At 40.0% G+C, this 26,206-nt stretch overlaps 1 protein-coding gene across 2 annotated transcripts in view; it reads left to right on the top strand.

Annotated features, from left to right (window-relative positions):
- Wwp2 (WW domain containing E3 ubiquitin protein ligase 2) overlaps positions 1-26,206 on the top strand; it is a 133,248-nt gene that overhangs the window by 11,242 nt on the left and 95,800 nt on the right. The window contains exons 2-4 of one of the 2 annotated variants that reach the window (XM_047528030.1): positions 2,673-2,757; positions 10,561-10,708; positions 11,041-11,162. In XM_047528030.1, coding sequence (XP_047383986.1) covers positions 2,688-2,757; positions 10,561-10,708; positions 11,041-11,162 — 340 coding nt within the window. In that variant the 5' untranslated portion in view covers positions 2,673-2,687. Of the gene's footprint in view, positions 1-2,672; positions 2,758-10,560; positions 10,709-11,040; positions 11,163-26,206 lie in introns of those variants that run through there. The other variant, XM_047528031.1, reaches the window with a different exon arrangement.

Raw genomic sequence — 26,206 nt, 5'->3', positions numbered from 1 at the left:
ACTAGAAGCCCCAGGGCTTCATTTATAATCATGAATCTTTCTTTCATTACTACTCAGGGTAGAATCTTTTTCCCCCTTAAAATTATTATTCAATTATGAAAAAGATCAAACATGCAAATGGTTCAGAGACTAAGATAACAAACAGTCATAAAAGCCACCATCTGGATTTAATGAATATGGACATTTTGCCATATTTGCTTGAGAACTTTTTTCTTTAAAAGATAAAATGTTACAGCTACAATTGAAGCTCCCTGGTCTCGCTCCTTTTTCCAGTTCCCCTGCTCCCCGCTCCCCTACCCCAGAGAGAACTTCCGTTCTCAGCCTGGTGTGTCTCCTGCCTGTCTGTGTCTCTGCATTTTCCTGTGTATGTACCCACAGCAGCATGCAGGGTTGTCAGGTGTGAGTTCAGGTGTACGCCAATGGCATCATGCTGTACTGAGGCTGCCACTTGGATCCCCCTTCTCTCTTGTGGTTTGGGATTTGTCCATATGGATTAAATTCACATCTTTCAAGTGTGAGGTAGCATTTTAGAATTCTATCACAACTTGTCCATTCCCCCACTGATGGGCACTTAGGTTCGTTTACAGATTTTTGCTGTTGAAAGCATTGTTTCTTCTGCCTGTATAGGAGACTCCTAACCCCTGCCAATGCAATCCTGGGGACAGGTTCTGTATAGGCACCTTCGGTGCTTCCAGAAGTTTCTGAGTGTCGTCTAATTGGCACAATCTCCAGAAACCTATGAGACCTCCCACCAACACTATTGTTAGACTTCTAATCTGATGGTTAACTGAAAGAGTTGATTATTTTACTACTTCTGCAAAAGAAATTCAGCCGAAGGGAGTCAAGAATGAGGCAGTATTATGTCTTTTTGTAAACTGAATATATCTTATAAATAAGGAAGATTCTGTTTGTTTGGTTTTGCCAAAATCATGAAGCATAAAATTGTTTGACCTAAGATGTGAAGAGTGACAAGGTCAATGTCACTTTGCTATAGATACATTTAATTCTCATTTTAAAAGGCTTCCATTCTTACAGTAATATTGAGGGTTAATAACCATGTTTAGGGTCAAACAATTCATTAAAATAGGACTTTAAATAATCTAAAATAGATTGAAAGATGGTATAAAGGATGTTGAATAGGACTGGAATTTGACAGTGTTTTTAAAGCAGTAGTTTTCAAGCATGATTATCAGGTACCTCGAGGCCTCCTGGACTCTCTTTGGATTTTGCAAGGTCAAAACTATTTTCATAATAACACTAATATTTTATTTACCTTTTCACTGTAGTTGTATTTGCACTGATGGTGCAAAGGCAAAGGTGAGTAAAACTGTTGGTACCACAGTATGAGACAGAGTGTGCTGTTTTCATTGTATTTCTTATCAGGACACTTGTAAGAAGAATACAGCCAGTTTCCTGTAAGAATGTTCTTGCCTGGTAAGGTGATGCATGCCTTTAATCTCAGTGACTCGGGATCCTGAGGCAGGAGGACTGCAAGTTTGAGGGCAGCCTGGGCTTCTTAGAAAGACTCTGTCTCAAAAAATAAGAACTGGAGATGTAGCTCACTGGTAGAGCGCCCACCTAACGTGCCTGAGACCCTGAGGTTCAATCCTAGCACTGAAGAAACAAAACCAAAAAATCCAATGTCCTTGGTAAAGTGGTAAAAATCTATTACTGTGATTAAGTCTTAACTCTTGAGCACATGTCTTCTTAATATTGTGTGTTGAAATGGGAACAGGCCTCAAGTGCTACTTACTCCGAAGCATAAAGGCTGATGGAGAATAAGCACTTGTGCAGTTATTTGAATTGAGAGCTTAAATAGTTGCGTTTTTCATGAAATACCATTTTTTTCTTCAGAAAACAACTAAGATACAACTAAAATTACTAAATTTGGGAATTTGGCAGACATTTTCCTCCAAGTGAATGAAGCAAGCCTGACGCATCCAGGAGAACAACTGGCAGTATTTGCTGCCAGTTCCAAAATAGGAGTTCTTCAGTGGAAATCAGAATTTTGGAATCCTTACATCTACACCCAGAGCTTGACAACTTCCCAATGTTGGAGGCTTATCTGATGAGATCATTGGTGACATTCACAAATGTGATTTTTTTTGATACCGTATAATTAAATGTGTCAACATTTGGAATATCTGCATGGCTCAATGAACCAATATTTTCCAAATGACAAATGACAGCATTCCAAAATCTTATTTGAGTAAGAGATCTGTTCAGAATGCCAGTTGGACTTCAGCTTCTAGATGGAGTGACAGGGACACCCAATGGCTAAGGATGGTCAGCATCTCTTCTTGGATTTATTGGCCATGGGGTATCTTCTTTGGAGACATGTCTATTCAGATCTTTTGCCCATTTGAAAATCAGACTAGTTGTTCTTTTATTATTGAGTGGGAACTTTCTTTTTGGAAATGTTCTGTTAGATCCTGCCTCCTCCAGGTTTGGCTGGAACAGGCCTGTCGCCTTCCTAGCCACCCAGGCCTTTCCACATTCAGTAATCTTTACAAGACAGACCACACAGCTGAAAGTAGCATGGCCACAGTGGCTTAGATGTTTGTATTTTTTTTTTTTTGTCTCTGTCTCTTTAAACTTAAATATAAAAATTTAGTTCAGTTCTTTAGTCCTCTGAGATAGCCTCTAAACCCACTGCTCTGCTTATCTTGCAGTTTCATGGTGATGATATGGCATCTGCCAGCTCCAGCCGGGCAGGAGTCGCCCTGCCTTTTGAGAAATCTCAGCTTACTCTGAAAGGTGAGTGGCTTTGGGTGAAGTGTTTTATCATTTGAGGTCTATCCCAATCTGGAGAAGAGGTAGAACTGCATACCACATCATAATCTGGAGAGTTTAATTTTCTGAAATAGCTTTTGAGTGTAACTGTTCATTCTTTTTTTTTTTAAATATATATATATTAGTTGTCAGTGGATCTTTTATTTATTTATATGCAGTGCTGAGTATTGAGCTCAGTGTCTCACACATGCCAGGCAAGTGCTCTACCACTGAGCCACAACTCCAGCCCCACTATCATTCTTATAGGATTGTCACATAGCTAGAATTCTTAAAAAGAAAGGAAAATAACTTGACGAAGATGGGAAAAAAAAGTAACTAAAATGGTGTGAAATGGTGGTGATTCCTTCACATCCCAGGGCTCTTTTCTGTCTATGTTCAACCCTTAGGCAATCTCATACAACTTCATGGCTTTCAGTGCCACTGATAAAGGTCATGTCAAAATCTGGTAGCCAACCTGTCACCCCCACTTAATAAATGTTCGGTAAATATCCAAATTTAACATGTTTGGAACTCAGTTCCTGGTTTTTCTTTCTTGTATTCAACCCATTAACAAATCTGGTTGGTTCCATCTTCAAAATATCTTCAAAATACATTCACTATTCAGTACTTTCCTGCATCCCTCCTGTCCCATCATCTCTACCCTGGGTTAAGACAGTGGCCCCCTGACCACTCCCCTTCTGTCCTTTGTCCCCCTTCAGTCCGTGGGTCACACATCAGCTAGTGATCTTGTTGAAATAAGCTGGATCTTGTTACACGTCCGCTCAAACCCACCAAGGGTTTTAACTTCCACGGTTGCTCTGCTGGAGCCACCTGGGCTTCTGGCTCTTCATTGAACACACTGGGCCGGCTTCTGTCTCTGGGCCTTTGCACTTACTGTCCTCTCTAGGTTTTAGTTTGCTTCTATACTTTCACGGTCTTTACTCAGATGTTATCTTCTTCAATGAGGCCTCCTGATCTCCTGATCTATAGCCACCTCCCTCCCCGACTTCCTCACACCTGTCTCCTTCCCTCCTTTACATTTTTCTTCTCAGCCCTTGTCACTGTTTAATATACTACACATTTTCATTTATTTGATTTGTCATCTGTCTCCTTCAATAGAGTGTAGACTCTGCGAGAACAGGGAGTTTGGTCTGTTTGGGTCACTGTTGAGACCCCGGCCACCGTGAGAACTCAGTGTCTATGATGGGGATGGAAGAGCAGAGTGCTGCGGGAGTCAGGGCCGAGCAGGTGCCTGGGATGGGCTGGGGCACTCAGTACCTGAGCTCAGGCCTGCAGCATGGTTGTGGGGAGGCAAAAAAAATTTTTTCTTGGACAATATTTTCCTTTAGAATTTTTGAGATGTAAATGTTATTCATTTGTTTAATAATTCATATAGTTCAAACGTGTTTCCTTCAGTACCCTGCTTGGAGGAAACTACTGTCACCTGTTTCTTTGTGTCCCTTCTAAGACACACCCAATTTTGAGAACCAGATTGCCTTTCTTGGAGTACTCTTAACACTGGGCAAGAGGGCCTGTTTGCCCACGGCTTTACCAACACATGGTGTCGTTGGACTTCTGTTTATTCGTTTTGTGGTACTGGGGGTCAAACCCAGGGCATGTTAGGCGGGTGCTCTGCCCCTGATCTACACCCCTAGTCCCTGTTGTTAGACTTATGTTTTTGTCAATTTTATTAGTAAAAGGCTGTGATTTGGGCTTGGGGTGTAGTTCAGTGTTACAGTGCTTGCCTAGAATGTTCTGAGGGCCCTGGGTTTGATTCCCAGCACTGGGGGGAAATGATAGTTTTCTCAATGTAGTTTTATTTTGTACTTTTTTAATTATAAATGATGTTTAGCATCTTCTCATATTCAAGGGCAATTTATGTTTCCTTTTCTTGTGGCTTGTCTATTTGTATTCTTTGCCTATTTCTTATTGAGTTGAGTGTGTGTGTGTGTGTGTGTGTGTGTGTGGTGTCTTGAAACATTGAAACTATTTTTCTGGGAGTCTCCCGCCTGCTGTAGCCCCTTTGAATAGGGAAATGGGTTATAATGCACTGATAAGGTTTTGGTCTTGGGTCTGTAGCCTTTATTACCTTCCCTAATAATTAGCAGGCCTAGGTCAAAGTAGAAGCCTGCTCATGGAACCTGGTGACATTCCTAGGTTCCTGTTTTGAGGGCATGTTATTCAGGATACACTGATTTCTAAAGGTCTCTGTGTTGCCTTTCCTCAAGGCAGATTTTCTTACAAGTGTGGAAAGAGTTAACTTGGAAGTACATTCAGTAGGGATTCAGTAGTACCATCCAGGAAAACAGTGGGAGAGAGACCTGACGACATAAAGAGCAACAGGGGTTCTTACTCCCATTTCATTGATCCAGCCAGTAGTGCAGCTGAGGGGCATTACTAAGTGGTTCCCTCTGTTCACCCCTGTTGCCTTGTGTTTCTCCATAATGAGTGTGAGCATGGAGTCTTAAGGGTCTTTATAAAAGACATCAAAGCCCTTAAATATAAGCCATCATTTTGTCTGATATTTAACTCAATTGAACATTAAAAATCACAGCATAATAAAGCAAAAACTGGCTACTTGGAACCTCTTGAAAGACAGTAGGCCAAACTCTATCATGGTGGCTTTCTGGCAGTATTTTTTTTTTCTTTTTTGCAGTGCTAGGGATTGAGCCCAGGGCTTTACGCATGCTAGGCAAGTGCTCTACCACTGAACTATACCCCCAACCCTCTAAGAACTGAGGGTATAATTTTTGATTTTTTTTTTTTTTTTTTTTTTTTTTTTTGTATTTGTGGTCCTGGGAATGGAGCCCCATACCTCAAGCATACTAAGCAGGTGCTCTCTCTGCCACTGAATAGAAGCTAAATGAAGATGAGAAGCTAGCATTTATAGTTAATGAAACATTTAATAACCTTTCTAGATAACCTTGTTCAAATATATATTTAAAAAATTTTTAATAACATTGAAATTTTTTTTGTAGTTGTAGATGGACAGAATGCCTTTATTTTATTTGTTTATTTTTATGTGGTGCTAAGGATCGAACCCAGTGCCTCACACATGCTAGGCAAGTGCTCTGCCACTGATCTACAGCCCCAGGCCCATCTTTGCTCAAATCTTGAGGTTTTTATTCTGACAAGTCTTTTGTGAGTGTGTGTGTGTGTGTGTGTGTGTGTGTGTACTGGGGATTGAACCCAGGGGTGCTCTACCACTGAGGGACATCCCCAGCCCTTTTTATTTTTTATTTTGAGACAGGGTTTTGTTAAGTTGCAGGTGCTGACCTTGAACTTGTGATCTTCCTGCCTCAGTCTCCCAGGTAACTGGGATTACAGGCATGTGCCACCATACCCGGCTATTTTGGCATGCCTTTTAAGAACAAGAAACATTCAAAACATCACCCCACCAATAACTATAAATTACAGAGGGGGAAAAAGTATCTTTGTATAAGCAGGACTTGACAGACTCCAAGCTAACAAGCCAAACTTGGCATCTTCAGTAGGAGGATAACCTAATGTACAATTGGAGGTACAAAATGAAACCTACGAAATGTCCTTGATGCAGGGTCTGCAGTGAGGGACTGGGACTTGGCTCAGTGGTAGAACACTTGCTTAGCATGTGCGAAGCCCCAGGTTCCATCCCTGGTACTACAAAATAAGCAAAATGAACAAAAAAGCAAAGGCTCATAAAAATGCAAATTTTGGCATATGCTATAAAACATCTAGTCAAAGACTTTAATCACCAAAGTGAGTGCTGGAGTTGTAGCTCAGTGGTAGATTGCTTGGCTAGCATGTGTGAGACCCTGAGTTCAATCCTGTCACAGAAAAAAATCATTGTCATGAAAAGAAGGGAGGGCATTATAGATTTTAAAACATTAAGGAGATAACAATCAAGTATAATTTGTGTGTCTTGATTGGATCCAGGATTGGGAAAAACAGCAGTAAAAATGCTTGGAAGAATTGGGGGAAATTTGGACATGGCATGGCTGTCATATGACTGAAGGAGTGACTAATTTTTTTAAATTTAAACATTTTATGTATTTTTTTTTAGTGGTAGGTGGACACAATACCTTTATTTTATTTTTTTGATGGTTTATATTTTTATTTACCTTTCGTTACAACCACTTCTTCCCTGAAGGGCCAGAAGCACCTCTCAGGTGAGTGTCATTTCTCAAATCACAGATCCTTTATTTTCTAGATACAGAGTCCCCATCATTCTGTCCATTTTGTCTGTGGACTAGACCCATCATGTCCGGCCTGGTCAGGACCATAATCTTCAGCCACATTCCCAAAGACAAAGACTACACCAGCCCCCACTGTCCTCTAAAGACTCAGGAACTTTATTTTACTTTTATGTGGTGCTGAGGATCGAACCCAGGACCTCACATGTGCTAGGCGAGCGCTCCACCACTGAGTCCCAGCCCCAGTCTGTGACTAATTAAATTTTTTTAGGTATGATAATAGTGTTGCGGTTAGATGGGAGAATGTCCTTGTTAGGAGTTGGCATTCTGAAGATATTTAGAGCTGATCTATGATGTGTCTATGACTTACTTTCAAAGAAAGTATGGCTAGATACATCCAAACATACCCATGGACATAGATGTCATGTTTCTATAACCTGTCCAATTAGGGTAGCCTTTATAGCCACAAAGAATTATTTACATTTTAATTAAGATTAAGTAAAATTTATAATTCACAGCCATCGCACCAGCTATCTTTCAAGCGCTCAGTAGCTTCACATGTTCTGGAAATGCGTGGACCAGTAGAATGTTTCCACGACTGGGGAAGTTCTTTTGGGTAGTGCTGATGTAGACACACAGAGAAACAGAACAAAGCAAATGTGGCAAAATGGTGACAATTGGGGAAGTGTAGCCAAATACTGATTCCATTCTTTGAACTTTTCTGTGGATTAGAAACTTCCAAATAACTACTAAAAATACCATGTGATCCCACATTAAGGCCTGGACTAGAAAAATTTTTTCCTGTTTTTTGCTATGTTGGACATTGATAGGACAATTGGCATGATTTGAATAAAGTTCATAGAGTAAATAATGGTACCATAAAAAATGTTAAGTTTCCTGAGTTTGGTCATTGTTCTACTGGTTATGTTAGAAAATGTCCTTGTTCTTAGCCAGGCACAGTGGCGCATGCCTGTAATCCCAGCAGTTTAGGAGGCTGAGATAGGAGAATCGTGAGTTCAAAGCCAGCCTCAGCAAAAGCAAGGTGCTAAGCAACTCAGTGAGACCCTGTCCCTAAATAAAATACAAAATAGGACTGGGGATGTGACTCAGTGGTCCTGTGCCCCTGAGTTCAATCCCCAGTACCCCATCCCCCTCAATAAAAGTTCAAAGCCAGTCTCAGCAACTTTGCAAGGTCCTAAGCAACTCAGTGAAAATACAAAAAAAGGTTGGGGATGTGGCTCAGTGGTTAAGCACCACTAGGTTCGATCCCTGGCATACCCCGGCTTAAAAAAAAAAAAGAAAGAAAATGTCCGTGTTCTTAGGAAATGCACTCTGAAGTATTTAGGAGTAAGGAGTAAGGGGTACTTCTGCTTACAAAGTTTCAGGAAAAAGTGTGCACAAGTGAGATAAGGGAAAGGAGTTGTAAGGCAGGTATAGAAACAGTTAATATTGGGTGACTCTAAGAGAAGGTTTGTAAGAATTATTTGTATTTTTCTTGTAAATTTCTATCAAAAATTTAAAAAACTTAGGGGACAAAAGCTAGAGGATAGAAAAAGGCACATCAGGGTAGGGTTGAAGGAATTGCCTGGGAGTTGGAAAAGCTGGTTCTAGTCTTAGCTCTGCCTTTGTCTAGGGCAGTAATTTTGTATGTTATTTCACTTTCCTGAAACTTGGTTGGTTGTGAAATAAAGGACTTGAAACTTGTTGATTTTAAAGAGATCGTCAGCCAGGTGCAGTGGTGGATGCCTGCTCATCCCAGCAACTTGGGAGGCTGAAGCAAAGCAGGAGGATCACAAGTTCAAGGCTGACCTCAGCAATGTAGCGAGGCCCTAAGCAACTTGGTGAGATCTTCTCTCAAAATAAAAAAATTAAAAGGACTACGGATATGGTTCAGTGGTAAAATCCCCTTGGGTTCAATTTCCAGTACCAAAAAGAAACAAAACAAAACAGAAAGATTATTTAGCTCAAAATTTCAAGACTCTTAATTATATTAAACCAGTGCCTTATTTTTGTTTGTTAAAGGAGCGCAGAGCTGCTCTGTCACCACCAGGTGGCCTCAGCTAACCTTGGTCCATGTGTAATGTACTGTGTGTTTTTACTCTGGATCCTACCTCAGTGCTGCAAACCTTTGTTCCTCGTACCCCTTGTAGCTGCTGAATCTTAGCCACGGCTGGGCTTGTTCTTTTAATTTTTTGTTTCTTGGCTTCCTCCTTGCTGCTCCTTTTGGGCCTGGGGAAGAGTTACAGCTAAAAACAACCAGTGGTTGAGTTGAACTTTGTAAAATTGTAGACTTTTATAGGGACTGCCACTCTCCAAAATGTCTGGGAGAAAGATTTGCTACCTCTCCACATAGGAGAGTTCAGGCCAGGGTAATCTTGCCATCACGGGCGAGGAATATCATCGTGTCTTCCGTTTTGGGGCACAGGATGGAAGGCATTTCATCCTAGTGACCTGGAGTTCCCACCATGGGTCATACTTGTTAGCAGACTTGTGCTCCTGGGAATGACGCTTGCTTGGCTTTGTGCTCTGTGAGTCTTTGGCTCGCTGGTGCCAAACGAACAGCAGAAATGCTGCCACATGAAGGCTATGAACAGAAGAGGAAATGCAGATGGCCAAACAGCACATGGAAAAAATTCAGCCTCACTAGTAATTTTAGAATGGCAATAGGACAGATAAGCAAAGTCTGGTGATGACACACAGAATGGCGTGGAGTCAGACTGGCTGGGTGTTCTTTCTGACCCCTTGTTCCATGCATGTGTAGCCTGGGCAGTGACCTTTCTTCTCAAGCCCATTTTCTCCTGGGTAAAATGTGGGTGATGATATATTCTCTTCTTCATGGGTTTGTTGTGAAGATTCAGTTTAATGATGTGTGCATACCAGAGTGTCTGTAATAAGTGCTTATTAAATCTTAGCTATTATCTTCAAATTACTATTTTTTTAAACCTGTATCATTTGCAAAGAGTGAAAAAAATGGTACTCAGTGCTTGGCAGAGAAATGGATGTACTCACATAGCCCTGCTGGGAGGCTTCATGGTTTACCCCTTAGGAAAGATGTGAGCAGTTTTAAGAACTTTAAAAATTTTTCCATATCCTTTGAGGGATGCTCAGAGATACATGCAAATATATGCATTTTTGGTAGTTTTTCCAGAGTAAAAAGCTCAACACAATGTTTTCAACAATGAAGAAACAGTTAACATATCCATAAAATGGGTTTATATTACAGTCTATTTAGGATAGATTAGGGGGCTGTAAGTCAGTGGTAGAGCACCTGCCCATGTGTGAGGCGATGGGGTTTTTTGATCCTCAGCACTGCAGAGGGGAAAAAAAAAAGGTTTTGGGAAGAGAAGAATATTTAAAGAATTAGGGAAATAAAAGTCTGGAAGATTTACCAGTGATAAATTGGTAATGATAATTTTCTCAGTGGTTTCAGGATAGGAGTGATTTTTTTTCCCCCTTAGGCTTCATATTTTAAAAATTTACCCATATTTCTTTAGAATCAGAACAAAACAGATTTTCGTTTTTTAAAAACAGCCATAAAGAGCCAGAACATCTGCCACAGGGGGGCATCTGGGAGCCCTCTAAGTCATCTTTGACTTTCTCTCCCTTTCCCGTCCAGTGGTGTCAGCAAAGCCCAAGGTGCATAATCGTCAACCTCGAATTAACTCCTACGTGGAAGTGGCGGTGGATGGACTCCCCAGCGAGACCAAGAAAACTGGGAAGCGCATTGGGAGCTCTGAGCTTCTCTGGAATGAGATCATCATTTTGTAAGAGAAAGTCCTTGTTTTGGAATGCTCTAAGAGGGGGAAGAGTGAGGTGCTCCGAGGGGTGGGGAGTCCAGGTCTCCAGGGTAGCCTCAAGACGCTTTCCCTTGGTCCCCAGAGTGCCTCTGTCCAGGTGTTTCTACCTCATTGAGCTCACAGAGTGTTCATTATTAGCTAGAGGGTTACAGGTTCAGTGCTGTGGGGGAAAGGGTATGTATGAGTGTCTTCCTGTTTTGTCCCCCAAGATGTCAGCAATATGGTTGAACTGATTTCTTCCAAGTTTTGGGAGTGACTGAACTTGCTTGGATGTGATGAATCAGGTATTTGTTTTCCAGGAATGTCACGGCCCAGAGTCATTTAGATTTGAAGGTCTGGAGCTGCCATACTTTGAGAAATGAACTGCTAGGCACCGCCTCTGTCAACCTCTCCAATGTCCTGAAGAACAATGGGGGCAAAAGTACGTATGATGCAGAGGGTGGCAGACGTGATTCATTAGTGGGCCTGGGGAGGACATGGCGTTTACCTGGTAAATGTGGAGATGCACTTTCCTCCAGAACCATGGGCTATGTGCTTCTGCCCCTTTGGATGGTATCCATGGAGTTTTGGGATGGCTGAGAGCTCCTCTCTGCTTCCACTGGGGTTCAGCCTCCCATGTCTGGGACCTCTAGTAGTGGGATGCAGTGCTGTGTCCTGGATCCTTCCTCTGGGGTGGAGACTCCTACCTTTGCCCCTGTTCTGACTCAGATGTGTGAGATGTTGAGTTAAACTGTCACATGCCTCCAACCTAAATCTTTGCTTTTCTCAGCTGAGCCCGGAACAGAATAAGGAACAAGGAAGCTGTGTGTGTGTGTGTGTGTCTTATGTGTGTGCGCACGTGTGTGTGCATGTGTGTACGTGTCTGTGTGTGTGTTAGGGACAGTGTTACAAATGGTGCCTTGTGCTTAGTGAGTGCTCAAGAGACAGTGGGATGTATGGCAGCTCCATCTTAATTATCGAGGGTGCCTCTGCTGCCTGGCCTTGTAAATCCTCACGTCTGTTCTTGCTGTTTGTGGTCGTTGCCCTCGCCTGTGCCTGTGGTCGTTGGACCCTCCCTCATAAAGCCTCTATTCAGAGTAGTACCATATGTGGCAACTGAATGCCTCAGAAAGAAAGACTCCTTTTTCTCTTGATGTCTGCTGTCTAGAAAATATTTTTGGAAAGCAGATTCAGCCCAAGAGGGCTGTAGGGGTGGGGGTGTCGAGTTCCAGGGACAGCATTGCATTGATTCAAGAGTCTTTTCTTTCTGAGCCTGTCCTTTCTGCTGGGCCATTTGAGAAGTGTTCGTACTTCCTCTGGTTTTTTCCTTTCTGCTTTATGTGCTTTCACCACGTAAAGACGTGGCGAACCTTCTCTGGTCTGAGAAATTGGCCGGGATCAGGGATGCGCCTCTGTTTGGATTCTGCAGGGAGCTCCGCATGCTGTGTCTTCTGAGTTGACCTTTACTTTCCCAGATCCTAGCCTGCTTTTTGTGATTTGATTATCAAGGAATTATCATTATTATGTTATTTGGAAATATACTTGTGAACATTCTCACGTTAGGAGGCTGCACCAGCATGATTGGTCTTTCCCTTTTTTGTTTGTCCGGTCAACATACTGCAACTTTTTTTTCTTTTTTCTTTTTCTTTTTGTGGTCCTGGGAATCCAACCCGGAGCTTCAGTCATGCCAGGCAGGGGCTCTACCACTGAACTGCACCCCCAGCCCCAACATACATCAGCTTTTGATTATAAAAGTAATTGTAGAAAAGTTGGAATTATAGAAAAGGACATAAAACCAAAGAAAATAAAATTTGCCTTAAGCATGACACCTAGTGATAATTATTGTTAATCTTTTTTTTCCAAGTGTGTATGGTACTGGGGATTTACCCCAGGGGTATTCTACCACTGAGCTACATGCCCAGCCCTATTTTATGTTTTTATTTTGAGACAGGGTCTTGCTAAGTTGTTGAGGTTGGCTTTGAACTTGCCATTCTCCTGCTTCAGCCTCCTGAGGTGCTGGGATGACAAGTGCATGCCGCTGCACCCAGTTTATTGTTAAGATTTTGATGCATACACCCTTTTGGACTTTTTATTTCTTTGCATGAATGTATATTAATATTTATGATATCAGAGAAACAAAACATTGAAATTATACACATTGTTTTGCAACATGCCTTTTCTGTTTCAAATGTATCACTGTTTATATATGTAACTGTATTTTTGATTGTGATAAAATATACAACATAAAATTTCCCTTCTTAATCATTTTTAGTGTATAGTTGGGGTGGCAGTAAGCACAGTGGCCTGATGTGCCACCATTACCACCATCCGTCACCAGAACTCTTTTTCACGTTATAAAGAAACTGAAACTTTGTTCTCATTAAATACCTCTCCATTCTCCCTTCCCCTGGCCACCACCATTCCACTATGACTCTAAATTTTATATTCTATGTACCTCATGTAAGTGAACACTTAACAGTATTTGTCTTTTTGAGACTGGCTTATTTCACTCCGCTTAATGTCTTTGAGTCATATTCATGATGTGCCTGATATATCAGAATTCCCTCCTTTAAAGGTGGAATGATATTCCACTGTATGGCTATACTGCATTTTGTTTTCTGTCCATCTGTTGAAGGGCACTTGTGTTGCTTTAGACTATTGTGAATAATGCTGTTGTTGGTACCAATATCCCTTCAAGGCCCGGCTTTCAATTGTGTGGCTACACACCCAGAGGTGGAGTTGTGGGCTTATGCAGGATCATCTTATTGTTGTTATTAGTAGTCGCCTTACACGGTGGTAGGGATTGAATCCAGGACTTTGCACGTGGGAAGGTACTCTGCCACTGAGGTACATCCCTGGCCCTTGTTTTCAATTTTTTGAGGAACTGCTGTAGTGTTATTTGCTTCATAAAAATGTAGCAGCAGAGTGTTAATTCTTCTAAAACCCAGTTTTTGATGATTGCCTAGTAGTTTTCTGTCATATAGTTGTGTGAAAATATGAGGTTGAATGTTGTAGTAGTTTTTGATATTTGACAATCATAATAAACTTACAAGTTTATAAATCTTTGTGCTTATTGTTTAAGTTTGCTTGGAATAAATAAAATTTTGAATATGGATTTGCCAGGTTTAAAGATTTCTCAAGGTTTTTGACCCATGTTGCTAGATTTCCCCTCCAGAAAGTTCTAGCTAAGTTCCAGCTTACCCTCTTTCAGCAGGGGTTGAAATTGCTGGTTTCCATTTCACCCTGACATGTGTTGAATTTTATTTATTTTAAAAAATTCTCTTTATGGCCTATTTGATAATTTGCCAGATTTGCCTGTTCCTTTTGGTTAAAATATTTAAAATGATAAACATTCAGACATTTTATTCTAGATTCTGCAGCCCATGTTGAAAAAAGGACATTTTCTTATATAACTGCCCTACATTATCACACCTAGTGGTATTAACATGAATTCCTTATTTTATGTAATACCCAGTTGCGTTCAATCACTCTTTGTCTCTGAAACGTCATTTTTGCCTTTTGCTTGACCCTGGGCTTAGACAGAATCCACTGACTGCACTTGGTTGTTAGTCTCTGAAGGTCCCCCACTTCCACCCCACTCTTTTATGCCAGGATTTGTTGAAGGATATTGAATGTTTTAAGTGTGTTTATTGCCCTATTAATGTCCTTTGCTTGTTTTTATATTCAAGTGTGCATTTTTCTCTTTTGGTTTTGAAAGAGATCTTTATATGTTAAGGCTATTATTCTTTGTCTTATAATCTGTAAATTTTTTTCCCCAGTTTTTCATTTGCATTTTAACTTTGAAGGCTTTTTTCTCTTTTTTCCATATAGATGTTTTAAGTTTTATATTTTCATCATTATCTTTTATGCTTTGAAAGGTGTTCCCCCTTCTGAGGTCATCTAAATATCTCTGTTTCTTTCCTGTTTGTGTGTTTTTTTTTTTTTTAATATTTTTTAGTTGTCAATGGACTTTATTTTTATTTTTTTATATGTGATGCTGAGAATTGAACCCAGTGCCTCACATGTCCCAGGCAAGCATTCTACCACTGAGCTACAACCCTAGCCCATGTTTTTTTACCTGTTTCTTTGTGATTTTATTTGTTCATATTTAATTCTTCATCCAAATGAATTTATTTTTTAATATGGTGTGATGAGAGATCCCATTTAATTTCTTCCTTAATAGTTAGCCATTGCTTTAGCACTACTTATTGAATAATCCATTTATCACTCCCAATGATTCAGGTTTCTACCTTCAGCATATATTGAAACCATATGTATACTTGGGCCTGTTTAGAGACTTTTCATTTAATCCATTTTTATTAGTCTTTCCAAATCATTCTGTACATTATTATAAGATTATGTTTTAATATCTGGCAGTTCAAGTTTCTCTTTTTTTTTTCCCAAAATCTTCCTACTTTTTTCTTTACATACATGACATTTAAATTATTTTGGCATGTTCTCCCCTTTTTCATACCTGCCTCCTATTCCTTGAGATTTTATTGGAACCCTTTCATATATAAAGTTAATTTAATGGAGAATTTTCATACTGAACCTTCCTACACAGGAACATAGAATGTTTCTAAATTCATTCAAATAAATTTGAAGTTTATCTTTGGATGAACTCTGTTTTGTTTTGTTTTCTTTTAGTGCCGAGAATTGAATCCAGGGCCTTGTACATCCCCAACTCTACGCTGTTTTAATTTTTACAAAGTGTTTATTATTTTAGTGAGACCTTTTCTTGTTGGGTCTTCTGACTTAGTACAAGTTTTCAGTAATTTACTATGAGTTTTCTGAGTAGACATTTATTTGGGTCCGATGCTGATACTTTTGCTTGTGCTTTGGTGATAATTGTGCTTCTCTTTCTTGTTAGTTGCTTTGTGTGGGACCTTGTGTTTTGGTGGTGACTGCAGCAACATCTCTAGTCACTCATGTCTAGGTGTTAAGATTAGGTGTCAGTAACCTGTCTTTTTACTTTATTAATTATTATTATTATTATTATTATTATTTAATCAGGAAGGGTGTTGAATTTTTATCAGTTACCTTTAAAGCACCCATTGGGATGATTACATGATTTTTCTTCTTTAATTTGTTATTAATTCCCTAATAGTAAGTCTTAGAATTTCTAGAATTTATCTAATTTCTCAAGGTAGATTGTTCCTCGACATTTTTGTTAGAATCATTTATTAAAATTTTATTTGGAGGTTTCCCACTTCTGTTCATCAGTGAGATTTCTCTGTAGCTTTGCTCTATTTTTGTTAGCCTTGGACTCGAGGCTAAGCTCAAATTTTATGAAGTAAATTGAAGCACTTTCCAACTTTGGGGGGGGCAGACTGCATAGCTTGGGAATTATCTGTTCCATGAGTGCAGGAAAGAGCTTGACTGGGAAACCAATGAGGTCTGGCATCTTCCTTGAAATCATTCTTTGATGACTTTTTCAGTTTTTTTCCACCCATAATTATTGGTTTGTTCAACTTTCCTGATTGATCTTGAGTCAGTTTTGTTAATTCATTTTTTTCTGAGAAAATTGTTTCATGAGATTTTTCAAATTTATTGGTGTATGGATTTTAAATAGCATTCTCATTTTTAAAAAAATGTGTAATTTTTCTCACTTAAAATTTTTGGTGTTTATGTTTTTGACAATATTTTTTCTTGACCAGCTTGAATATTTTAACTTCTGGTCTTCAGTTTACTTTCCACAGAATAGCTTCTTGGGTTTTTGTCCATTATATTTTCTAGCATTAATTTCTGTTTTTAACTTAATATTAATGTTTTTCTACTATCTGCCCTATATCTTTTTACACTTTATTCATTCATTCCTTCATTCATTCATTCGTTTATCTATAGCTTTTCAACCTGAAAAAACTTAGTGCATTTATTTTTTATTTAAATTGTGCAGTGCCGGGGTAAGGGCTCAACCACTAAGCTAAACTCTTAGCCCTACTACTTTTATTTCTATCCTTTCTTGTTTAGATAATGAAAACATTCTTGTTTTGAATTTGTCTTTTTTTTCTCTCTCTTTCTCTCTCTGGGTATTTAAAAATTTTTTTTCAAAGTAAAGTGCACAAATTTTAAGTTTCACAGCTCAACAAATATGTATACATATTCACATCTGTATAATCTCTATTTGGATAAAGATATAGAACATTTCCTGCATTCCCAGAAAGTTCCTCATGTTCCTTGCATCCCATATCCCCTTCCCCAGCCCTGAGGAACCACTGTTCTGACTTTTGTCACTGTTGATGAGCTTTGCCTATTCTTGGATTTCCTATCAGTGAGATCATACAGTGTGTCTTCTTTTGTCTGGCAGCTCATCATTTCACATCCATGAATTTCATCCCTGGGTTTGCATGTATCACCAGTGCTGGTTTTTAAAATTTGGTTATCTATTGCTAATTTATGAACATACCATGATGCCCTTACCCATTCTTGCATTGATGGACGACCTTGGATGGTTTCCAGTTTTTGACCATTATGAACAAAATTGCTGTGTACATTCTTTTTTTTTTTTTTAAAAAAATGTTTTTAGATGGTTAGACCTTTATTTTATTAATTTACTTATATGTGGTGCTGAGACTTGAACCCAGTGCCTCACACATGCTAGGCAAGCACTCCACTACTGAGCCACAACCCCAGCCCACTGCTGTGTACATTCTTAAACACGTATTTGGAGGACATATTCCTGTATCTTTATGGGACATAATCATATTAAGGGGCCTCAGCTCATAAGGTGCTTATGTGTTTAGCTTTAGTAGTTTCTATTAGTTTTCTAGCATCAAATGTGCTATCCCATAAATTTTGCTATATTCTGCTTGCTGTTTGTAATTAGTATTGTGATTTTCTCTTCCAGCCCAGAGTTATTTAGGAGAATGTTTTCCAGTGGTTATGTTGTTTGTGGTATTGGTTGCAGCTGTTGCTGCCTCCGCCCTGGCTGGCACTAGCTGTAGCGCACTGTATGTGTGGCTGGGTTGGGCAGTAGGCTCATTAGATTAGAATCTGATGCAAAATGTGGATTGTAATAGGTCAGTGGGCTGCTTTTTCTTAGAAAAACAAATCTAGAATGACAGTAGCATAGCCTGTATACATAATATTATGGTCATGTTTCATAAAGCCTTCTGTTTAGAGCAAGGCTATTTCTGGGTATATGATTATGTTGCATAGAGAAGTGGTTAATAACATGTAGACTCTGGAGCCAGAGTATCTGGATTTGAATATTGATTCCACCAGCCTTGTGATGTTGGACAGTTACTTAACCCCTGTGCTCTTGGTTCCTTATCTGTGAATTGTTGTTTTGAGATTAAATGAGCTAATGACAGTACCTGGCACATGTAAGATCTGTGCAAGCAGTGGTTGTAATAGTAGTATCCTCTGACACATTTCTTCCCAAAGATTGAAAGGTTTGAGTCCCAGAGATGGACAGCAGAGTCCCTGTTTCCTGGTGTGGGCCTTCTTGCTTAAATGGAAGGCAGTCCGGAGGTTGTTCTAGGAGAGAATTCCAAGATGGGACAAATGGAAAAGCTTTGGTAAACATAGAGCGGGTAGACTGTCATTGACAGGGGACATTTCAGCACCATAGTCTTGGTTCCTTGCTCAGTGTGGCGCTGCGAGGCTGGAAGTGGTGTCCAAGTGTGAATACAGTTATGTAGGGTAAGTGGGTCACAGTATGTTAGGAACTCCTCACTGTGGCCTGGTCTTTCTGAAACAGCTTTTTTCAGGAAAGAACGTAATGGGCAATGGTTGCCCTAACTGGCACTCTTCTGTTCCATGAGCATAATTTGTTCTTTCATTCGCTCCCTTGTTTCCCCTGGGTAGACTTGCAAGTTGACTGGGAAACTCAGCTGGCCTTTCACACCTTCCCTTGGCAGAGGGAAGCAGTGATGGAGGGTTTTGCTCCAGTCTGGCAGTTGGTCTGATTCATTGGCCCTGGCTGGGCTGCAGGCACATTGGCCTGGCTAGATTGTCGAGAAGAGTTGACCAGAAGTACCAGTTTGGCTCCTCAAGGTAGCTATAGATACCTCTGTGTAGCAGCCAGTTTTTGAGGTTGCATATTGATTGTGAAAACCTTTTTATGAGGCGAAGTTTTAAGCTGCATCTTCATCACTTGGCTTCACAAGTTATCAGTGTGGTTCCTGTCTGCTTGCCTACTGAGTGACCTTGATTTCTTTCTGAACTGGTGGCTGCTAGGGTCCAAGACTATCCTCTTGTGGTTCTCTTGCAGCTGGCCTCACTGTCACCACAGACCCTGGCCCTTCAGATTCTGATCCTTGTAGGAGGGAAATGGAGCTGGAAGTAGATTTTTAAAAAAAATTCTTTAAGATAATTATTTCAAATTCAGAGAAAAATTATAAGAATAGGATAAAGAACTTCTCTGCATCCTTCAACCAATTGTTGATATTTTGATACAGTTGCACTCACATGGTTTCCATCTGTATATTTGTGTATAATTGTTTCATGAATCATTTTTAGTGTGAATTACAAATCTTGAGGTTTTTCCTCCCTAAATAAATACTTACGTGTCTGTTTCTGAAGGATAGTCATACATAAGCACAATAGAATTAACCAAATCAAGAAATTGAACATTTTTACAATATTGTTATCTAATTCAGATTTTCTGGTGACCACAGTAATGAACTTTGAGTTCTCCCTCCACTAGCCCAGGATCTCTTGCAAGGTATGCAGGGAAATTTGTTATCATGCCTCAAATTTGGTGGGCCCTCAGGCTGTATCGTTCATGACTTTGTCATTGTTGAAAAGTATAGGTCATTTTGTAGAATCCCCTCAATTTGGAAAGGTAAGATGATGTATTTTCTGTAGAAGCACTCAGAAGGGCTGTCGTCTTTCTCAGTGCTTGGTATCAAGATGTACATGGACAGATGACATTAAACCATTTGGTTGAGGTGTCAGGTTTCTCCAATACACAATTACTACTTTCCTTTGTAATTAAAAAATGATTTTTGAGGTGATACTTTGAAACTGTTCCACATCCTATCTTCACCTGCTAGGTTTTGCATTCAATAATGATTTTACTGTGATGGTGGCAAATTCTTTGATTCGTTTGTTTCTGATTTCATCATTCCTTCTGTCCTCACGAGTTGGCACAGTACTGCAAGGGAGAGTTTCCCCTTTTCCTTGGAATTTGCACATAGGTGTGTGTTGTCAGGCTCAAATCATGGATTCTTATTTTATTCAGAGGAATGTGATTTATGAGTGCCTTTTGTTTGATGCTAATATCATCCCTGGCATGGTCTTTTGAAGAGGACAGAGAGGAGCATCTTCATTCTTTTCAGAGATGCGTACTCTTCAGGCTCACTCCTGTGTCTTTTTGACATGTCCCCATCATGTGTGTGTGTGCGTGTGTGTATTTGTTATTGGAAATTGAACCCAGGGGTACTTAAGCACTGAGCCACGTCCTCAGCCCTTTTTATTTTCTATTTTGGAACAGGGTTATCACTGAATTGCTTAGAACCTTGCTGTGTTCCTGAGGCTGGCTTTGATCTTGGGATCCTCCTGCCTCAGTGTCCTGAGTCACTGGGATTATAGGTGTGTGCCACTAGGTCTGGCTCCATCACATATTTTTGTCCAACTATAACCTACTATAGATACGACTTGCTGTATGGCAAAGGTAGCACATAAAATCAGAGAAGAAAAGCATAGGAATGGTACTGGGATCATCAGATAACCTAGTGGTTTGCAAACTGTGGTCCTGAGACCAGCAGAAAGTACATCTCCTGGAAGAAATTTAAATTCTCAGGCCTATTCCATGCCATCGATTCAGGAACTGGGGGTGGGGCCCAGCAATCTGTGTTTGAACTATCATTCCAGGAGATTGGGATGTGAGCTGAGGTTTAAGAATCACTATGCCAACTAGTTGAGAAAAAATAATACCTTCCTTATATCAACATGTGTCATGGGGCCTTGGGGCTCTTATTATTCAGGAATTTGTTTGTTTGATGACCAGAGACTTTTAATCCTCTCCTTAGCAATTTAGGAGAACAACTTGGTGAGCACAGCATTCCCACTGCCTGAATCCTGAGCCATGGAGCAACTGGAAATGCAACCTTCCTCTAATCTACCGTCTTGCCTCTTTTCCCTTTTCCCTTGTTATTTAGTTTTTTAAGCATTTAACTCTTGAATAAATCTGGAGTGCATTTTGGGATAGGGATCAAATTGTGTTTTTCCATACTGGGCTTTACACATTCTCACTGTTTTCACTGGCAGGAGAGTCCACAGCAGGTGGGACTTTTTTTTTTTTTTTTTTAATAATTTTTAGATGTTGATAGATCTTTATCTTATTCATTTATTTATATGTGGTGCTGAGAATCGAACCCAGTGCCTCACACGTGCTAGGCAAACGCTCTACCACTGAGCCACAACCCCAGCTCAGCAGGTGGGACATTTGAAAACACTCTTGGCTCTTCAGCCTTCATCTTTTTTTTTCTGGATGGACTTTATTGATTGACTGATTGATTGTACTGGAGATTGAACCCAAGGCTGCTCCACCACTGAGCTACAGCCCTATCCTATTTTATTTTTTGAGACAGGGCTTGCTGAGTTGCCTAGGCTGGCCTCCAACGTGAGATCCTCCTGTCTCAGTCTCCTGAGTAGCTGGGATTACAGGTGTTCGGGCCATACCTGGCTCTGACAGACTGTATATATAAATGTGTGCATGTACACAAACATGTGCACACATCAGTGCACACACATGCAAGTCTCTTTCTATAGCTACATATTAAACCCCATGAGTCCACACCAAACCCTCCAGTTCCAGTTCATACCCATGGGTTTCCTCCACTTTGTATGAGAGTCCTGGCTCTCAGCACTGTCTGTATACAGTTACTTATTCCCTCAAGTCTACTGTGCACAGAAGGTGCTTTGAGAGTCGCTGTACCCATACCATGGTGAAAAATGAAGTAGGCTTCAAAAGGCTCCCTGCTGGACCCTCTCTGTTCTATGTATGGCTCTTTTCTTTCCCCCATGTATGTCTCCCAGGTCGAAAAAAAGAAAGAAAACAGCTCCTTATTTATTTAAAAATCTTATAAGCAGAGGCCTGTTACGACACTTTACCTTCTGAGAACAGACAGGCCAGTTAGGAGCAGCGGCCTCCTCCCCGGCTCCTCTGTGAGGATGGCGTGTTCTGCTGGGTGGGCCACGGGGCTCCAGGAGCCGCGCCTGACACAGTACATGCTTTGATTTTAAAGTAAACACTGTACTGTTTTTCTGCCTTTTCAACTAAAATATAAATAAAACTACTGAACCTTGGAACTTGATTCAGAGGGAGAAGAGAAAAATTTAAAAAAAATTTAAAAATTAGCATTCAGTTAAAAATGATTTTAAATTTAAATTTGAAATATTGCTCATCATTTCTTGAACTGAGGGGGGAGGTCAAGGGACAAGGGCTGTATGATGATTTTGTAAGCAGGTAGGGAGATGTCATTTAGGACATGACTGCAAGCCACAGTGCCTTGAATAGGCTGTGTGGTAGAAATGGCTAAACCAGTCCTGCTGAGCCAGTTAGCTATTTTTATGAATCTGGTAAGCCACCGAGACCAACTATTTCAAACTCATGAAATGCTCCACAATAATATTAGGTTCTGAGAGTTTCTATCTTATTTCTGAAACTGCAAATTATTAATATTTTTTCTGATCATAAAAGAAATATAAAATTTTGTCATGTGTTTTACTACAATTAAAATAAAAAGCAGGAGAAATATAAAAAGTATAAAGCAATACATCTAAAATAAAAATATCATTGGTATTTTTTATTATTATTTCATGCATATTATAAAAAGACAAAAATATTCTGAGTGCTTAGTGTGTGTTAGACATTGTTCTGAATTCCCTCCCTCTGTGTATTTATGTTTGTGAAAATTTGTAGATACATACACATGCAGGTGCTCCTTGACTTCTGGGCTTATGTTTGGATAAATCCATCATTAAGTTGAAAATATCATAAATTAAAAGTGCATTTAATACACTAAGTGGCCCCAGCACACTGAACTGTCATTCTCCTTGTGATCTTGTGGCAGATGGCGGCTGTGGTTTGCCTCCCCTGCCCAAGATCTTGAGAGAGGATTGGACCACATATGTCACTAGCCTTGGAAAAGGTCCCAGTTCAAAATTTGAAATATGATTTCTACTGCCTGTGTATCACCATAGGAAAGTTGAAAAGTCCCAGTTTGAGGTAACGTAGATTGGGGACTGTCTGAACATGTACTCATTTAATGTCCTCCATACTACAAGGGAGATCCTACTGACATCCCCTTTCCTGAGGAAACAGAACAGTTACAGAGCTTGCCCAGGACCATGCCATTGGATTGCAGAGTTGGGATTTAACCCAGGCGCCCTGATTCCAGAGCTATGCCCTTAACCTCTATATGTGCTGCCTTCCAGTGAAGGGGAAGTTAAAGTAACTTGAAAGTCTGTTATTCATACCTATACCTCTTCATAATTTGTTAAACATTAATTTTTATTTTTCCTATCATGAAAATCATGTTGGTGTGTATGTATGCCCCCTAACCCCACAAAGGGAACTCATTATATATACATAATTGCTTTGTAACTTTTTCCCACTGTTTCCACATCACGGAAATGAGATCATTTTGTTAAAAGTAATTTTTTTGGTTGTAGACGGACATGATACCTTTATTTATTTATTTATTTGTTTACTTATTTTTATGTGGTGCTGAGGATGAAACCCATTGCGTTACACTGGGTGGGGCAAGTGTTCTGGTGAGCCACAACCCTAGCCCTAGATCATTCTTTTTTAAAAAATATTTTTAGTTGTAGATGTACACACTACCTTTATTTTGTTTACTTAGTTTTTTTAATGTGATGCTGGGGATGGAACCCAGTGCCTCACACAGGCTAGGCAAGTGCTCTACCACTGAGCACCAGCCCCAGCCCCTGCCCCTGGGATCAAGCTTAATGGCAATAATAGGGTTTTTGTTTTTGTTTTTGTATGAATGCACCCATGGTCTAACCACAGTCTTTCCTACTTTTTTATTATCCTAAGCAGCACTTTTTGTTAGATTCTTTTTTTTTTTTTTGCATTTTTTGAAAGTTTTTTTTTTTAATCATTAAAATCTTTTTTATTTTTGGTTAAATTCTTGTAAAGATATCTTTGTGCTTCTGTCCTTTTCTCAGGGCAAATTCCTAGGCAGACAGTTGCTGGGTCAGAGGGCAGGTGTACTTCAAGGTTATTGGTGTTTGCTGAGAAGTCTGGGCCAGTTTTCATGCTCATTGTGAGCCAGTCTGTGACTTCAGTGGCACCGAGTGCTGTCAGTCTTTTTTACCTTCTGCCAGTCTGTCAGGTGAAAGCAATTTCCTTTTGTTGTTTTAATTTGTATTTCTTTAAATTTCTTTTCTGTCTTTTCTTCTTCCTAAAAGAAATTGAAAAATTTACCTTTTTTCCATATTTTTATTGGTACATTATAATTATACATAATAATGGGATTTATTGTTACATATTTGTATATACACATGATATAACAATATGATTTGGTTAGTATTGTTCCCATTTTCCTTTCTCTCCTTCCTACCCCGGTCTCTTCCTTTGATTTTCTTGAGATGACCCTGCCCCTTTCTTTTCCTTTTTCCTCTCCAGCTTCCACCTATGAGAGAAAACTTATGACTCTTGACTTTCTGAGTTTGACTTATTTTGTTTAACATAATGCTCTCAAGTTCATCCATTTTCCTGCAAATTACATAATTCTGCTTTGTGACTGAATAAAACTCCATTGTGTACACACACACCCACACACACACACACACACACGACGTACCACATTAAAAAAAATCTATTCATCCTTTGACAGACATCTAAGCTGGTTCCATGATTTGGTTGTTGTGACTTAGCTGCTCTAAACATGAGTACGCATGTATTGCTGTGGTGTGATGACTTTAACTCTTTAGAACAAGTACTGAGGAGTGGTGTAGCTGGGTCATGTGGTGGTTCCATTCCCAGACTTTTGAGGAACCTCCATATGATTTCCATAGTGGTTGTTTATAGTCCCACTAACAGTGTGAAAGTGTTCATTTTTCCTTGTCAGTATTTATTACTGTCTTTTTTTTTGATGGCTTTTACCTTTTCCTCTTGAGGAAGCTCCAGTTAGATTCTTTTCATTAGTGCTGTGCTGTGATCGCTTGTATTGAGTTCACCAGTGACCTCCATGTTGCTAAACCCAGTGGTCAATTCTCATGCTTAACTCACTTGTTTTGCAGATGACTGCAGCTGATCAAATCCTCCTCATTGATGTACTTTTTTCTCTGGGTTTTCAGCATGCTACATTCTACTGTTTTTCTGACTATCTTTCTGGCCAGTGTCTCTCAGTGCCCTTTGCTGATTTTCCTTTTTGCAATCGTGAAACACCATGATGCTCCAAGTTGGCTTAGGTCTCTGTCCCCTTGTTAACCTACATGCTTCAATTTAAGCCATGACTTTAAATTCATTATGGGTGCTTGTGATTCTTAGCCTAAACCTCTCTTCTGGTAGCCCAGGACAGTTTTTATGTTTGATAACTACCCTGAAATTAATATGTTAAAATCAGAGCCACCCTTTCTCACAGCTCAGGCTAAAATCCTTGGTGTCCTTGTTGCTGTCACTTTCTGCTACAAAGGATCTGATCCTTGAAGATGTATTATAGGACTGGATCATTTCTCACCCTGACAGCTGTGTCACCCATGTCCAAGACACCATCACCTCTCCTCTGTTACTGCACAGGCCTCTTGACAGGCCTCCCCATCTCTGCCTTTGTCTCCTGACAGGGCAGTTTTGAAGGCAGCAACCAGAATGATCCAAACTGTAAGTCAAATTACATTACTGTTCCAGTACTTTGCCTTCTCACTCTGAGTAACGATTGAAGTCCTTCCTTCACTGGCTGACAGGCCCTCCTGATTGTCCTGCTGCCTCATCTGCTTTTACCTTGCTGGCCACTGGTGCCCTCTTGCCTCAGGGCCTTTGATGGCCTTACCTCCTTTCTGAATCACTCTCCTCGAACACTCATGGCCTGCTCCCTCACTCTACGGTGACAGTCTACTCATGTCATCTCATCGAAACCTTCATCATCCTGCTTTTTTTTTTTTTTTTTTCCTTTTTTAATGCAGTGCTGAACCTTGATCCCTGGGGCCTCACACATGCAAACACATGTTCTTCCATTGAGCTACCCTCAGCCCCAATCATAGTGCTTTTTTAAAAAGTATACAACTCAGTGATTTTTAAAAGATGTACTAAGTTGTGAAACTATCACCATGAACCTTCCCAAGAAGATCCCTTGTGCCCATTTCCTGTTAATTTTCATTCCCATTCCCAGTCCATGGCAACTACTGCTCTATAGATCTGCTTTTTCTGGACATTTCCTACAAATGGAATCACACATATGTTGTGATATATTGGCCCCACCCTACCTTAACCGTGGCTTCCTCTCCCCAACATTCCCTTTTTCCTTATCCTGCTTTATTTGCATTTTAGCAGTTGTCTCCATGTAATACATA

This window comes from Sciurus carolinensis, chromosome 16, assembly GCF_902686445.1.
Source record: "Sciurus carolinensis chromosome 16, mSciCar1.2, whole genome shotgun sequence".
Classification (NCBI taxonomy): Eukaryota; Metazoa; Chordata; class Mammalia; order Rodentia; family Sciuridae; genus Sciurus; species Sciurus carolinensis.
This window is presented reverse-complemented; position numbering and strand designations above follow the sequence as displayed.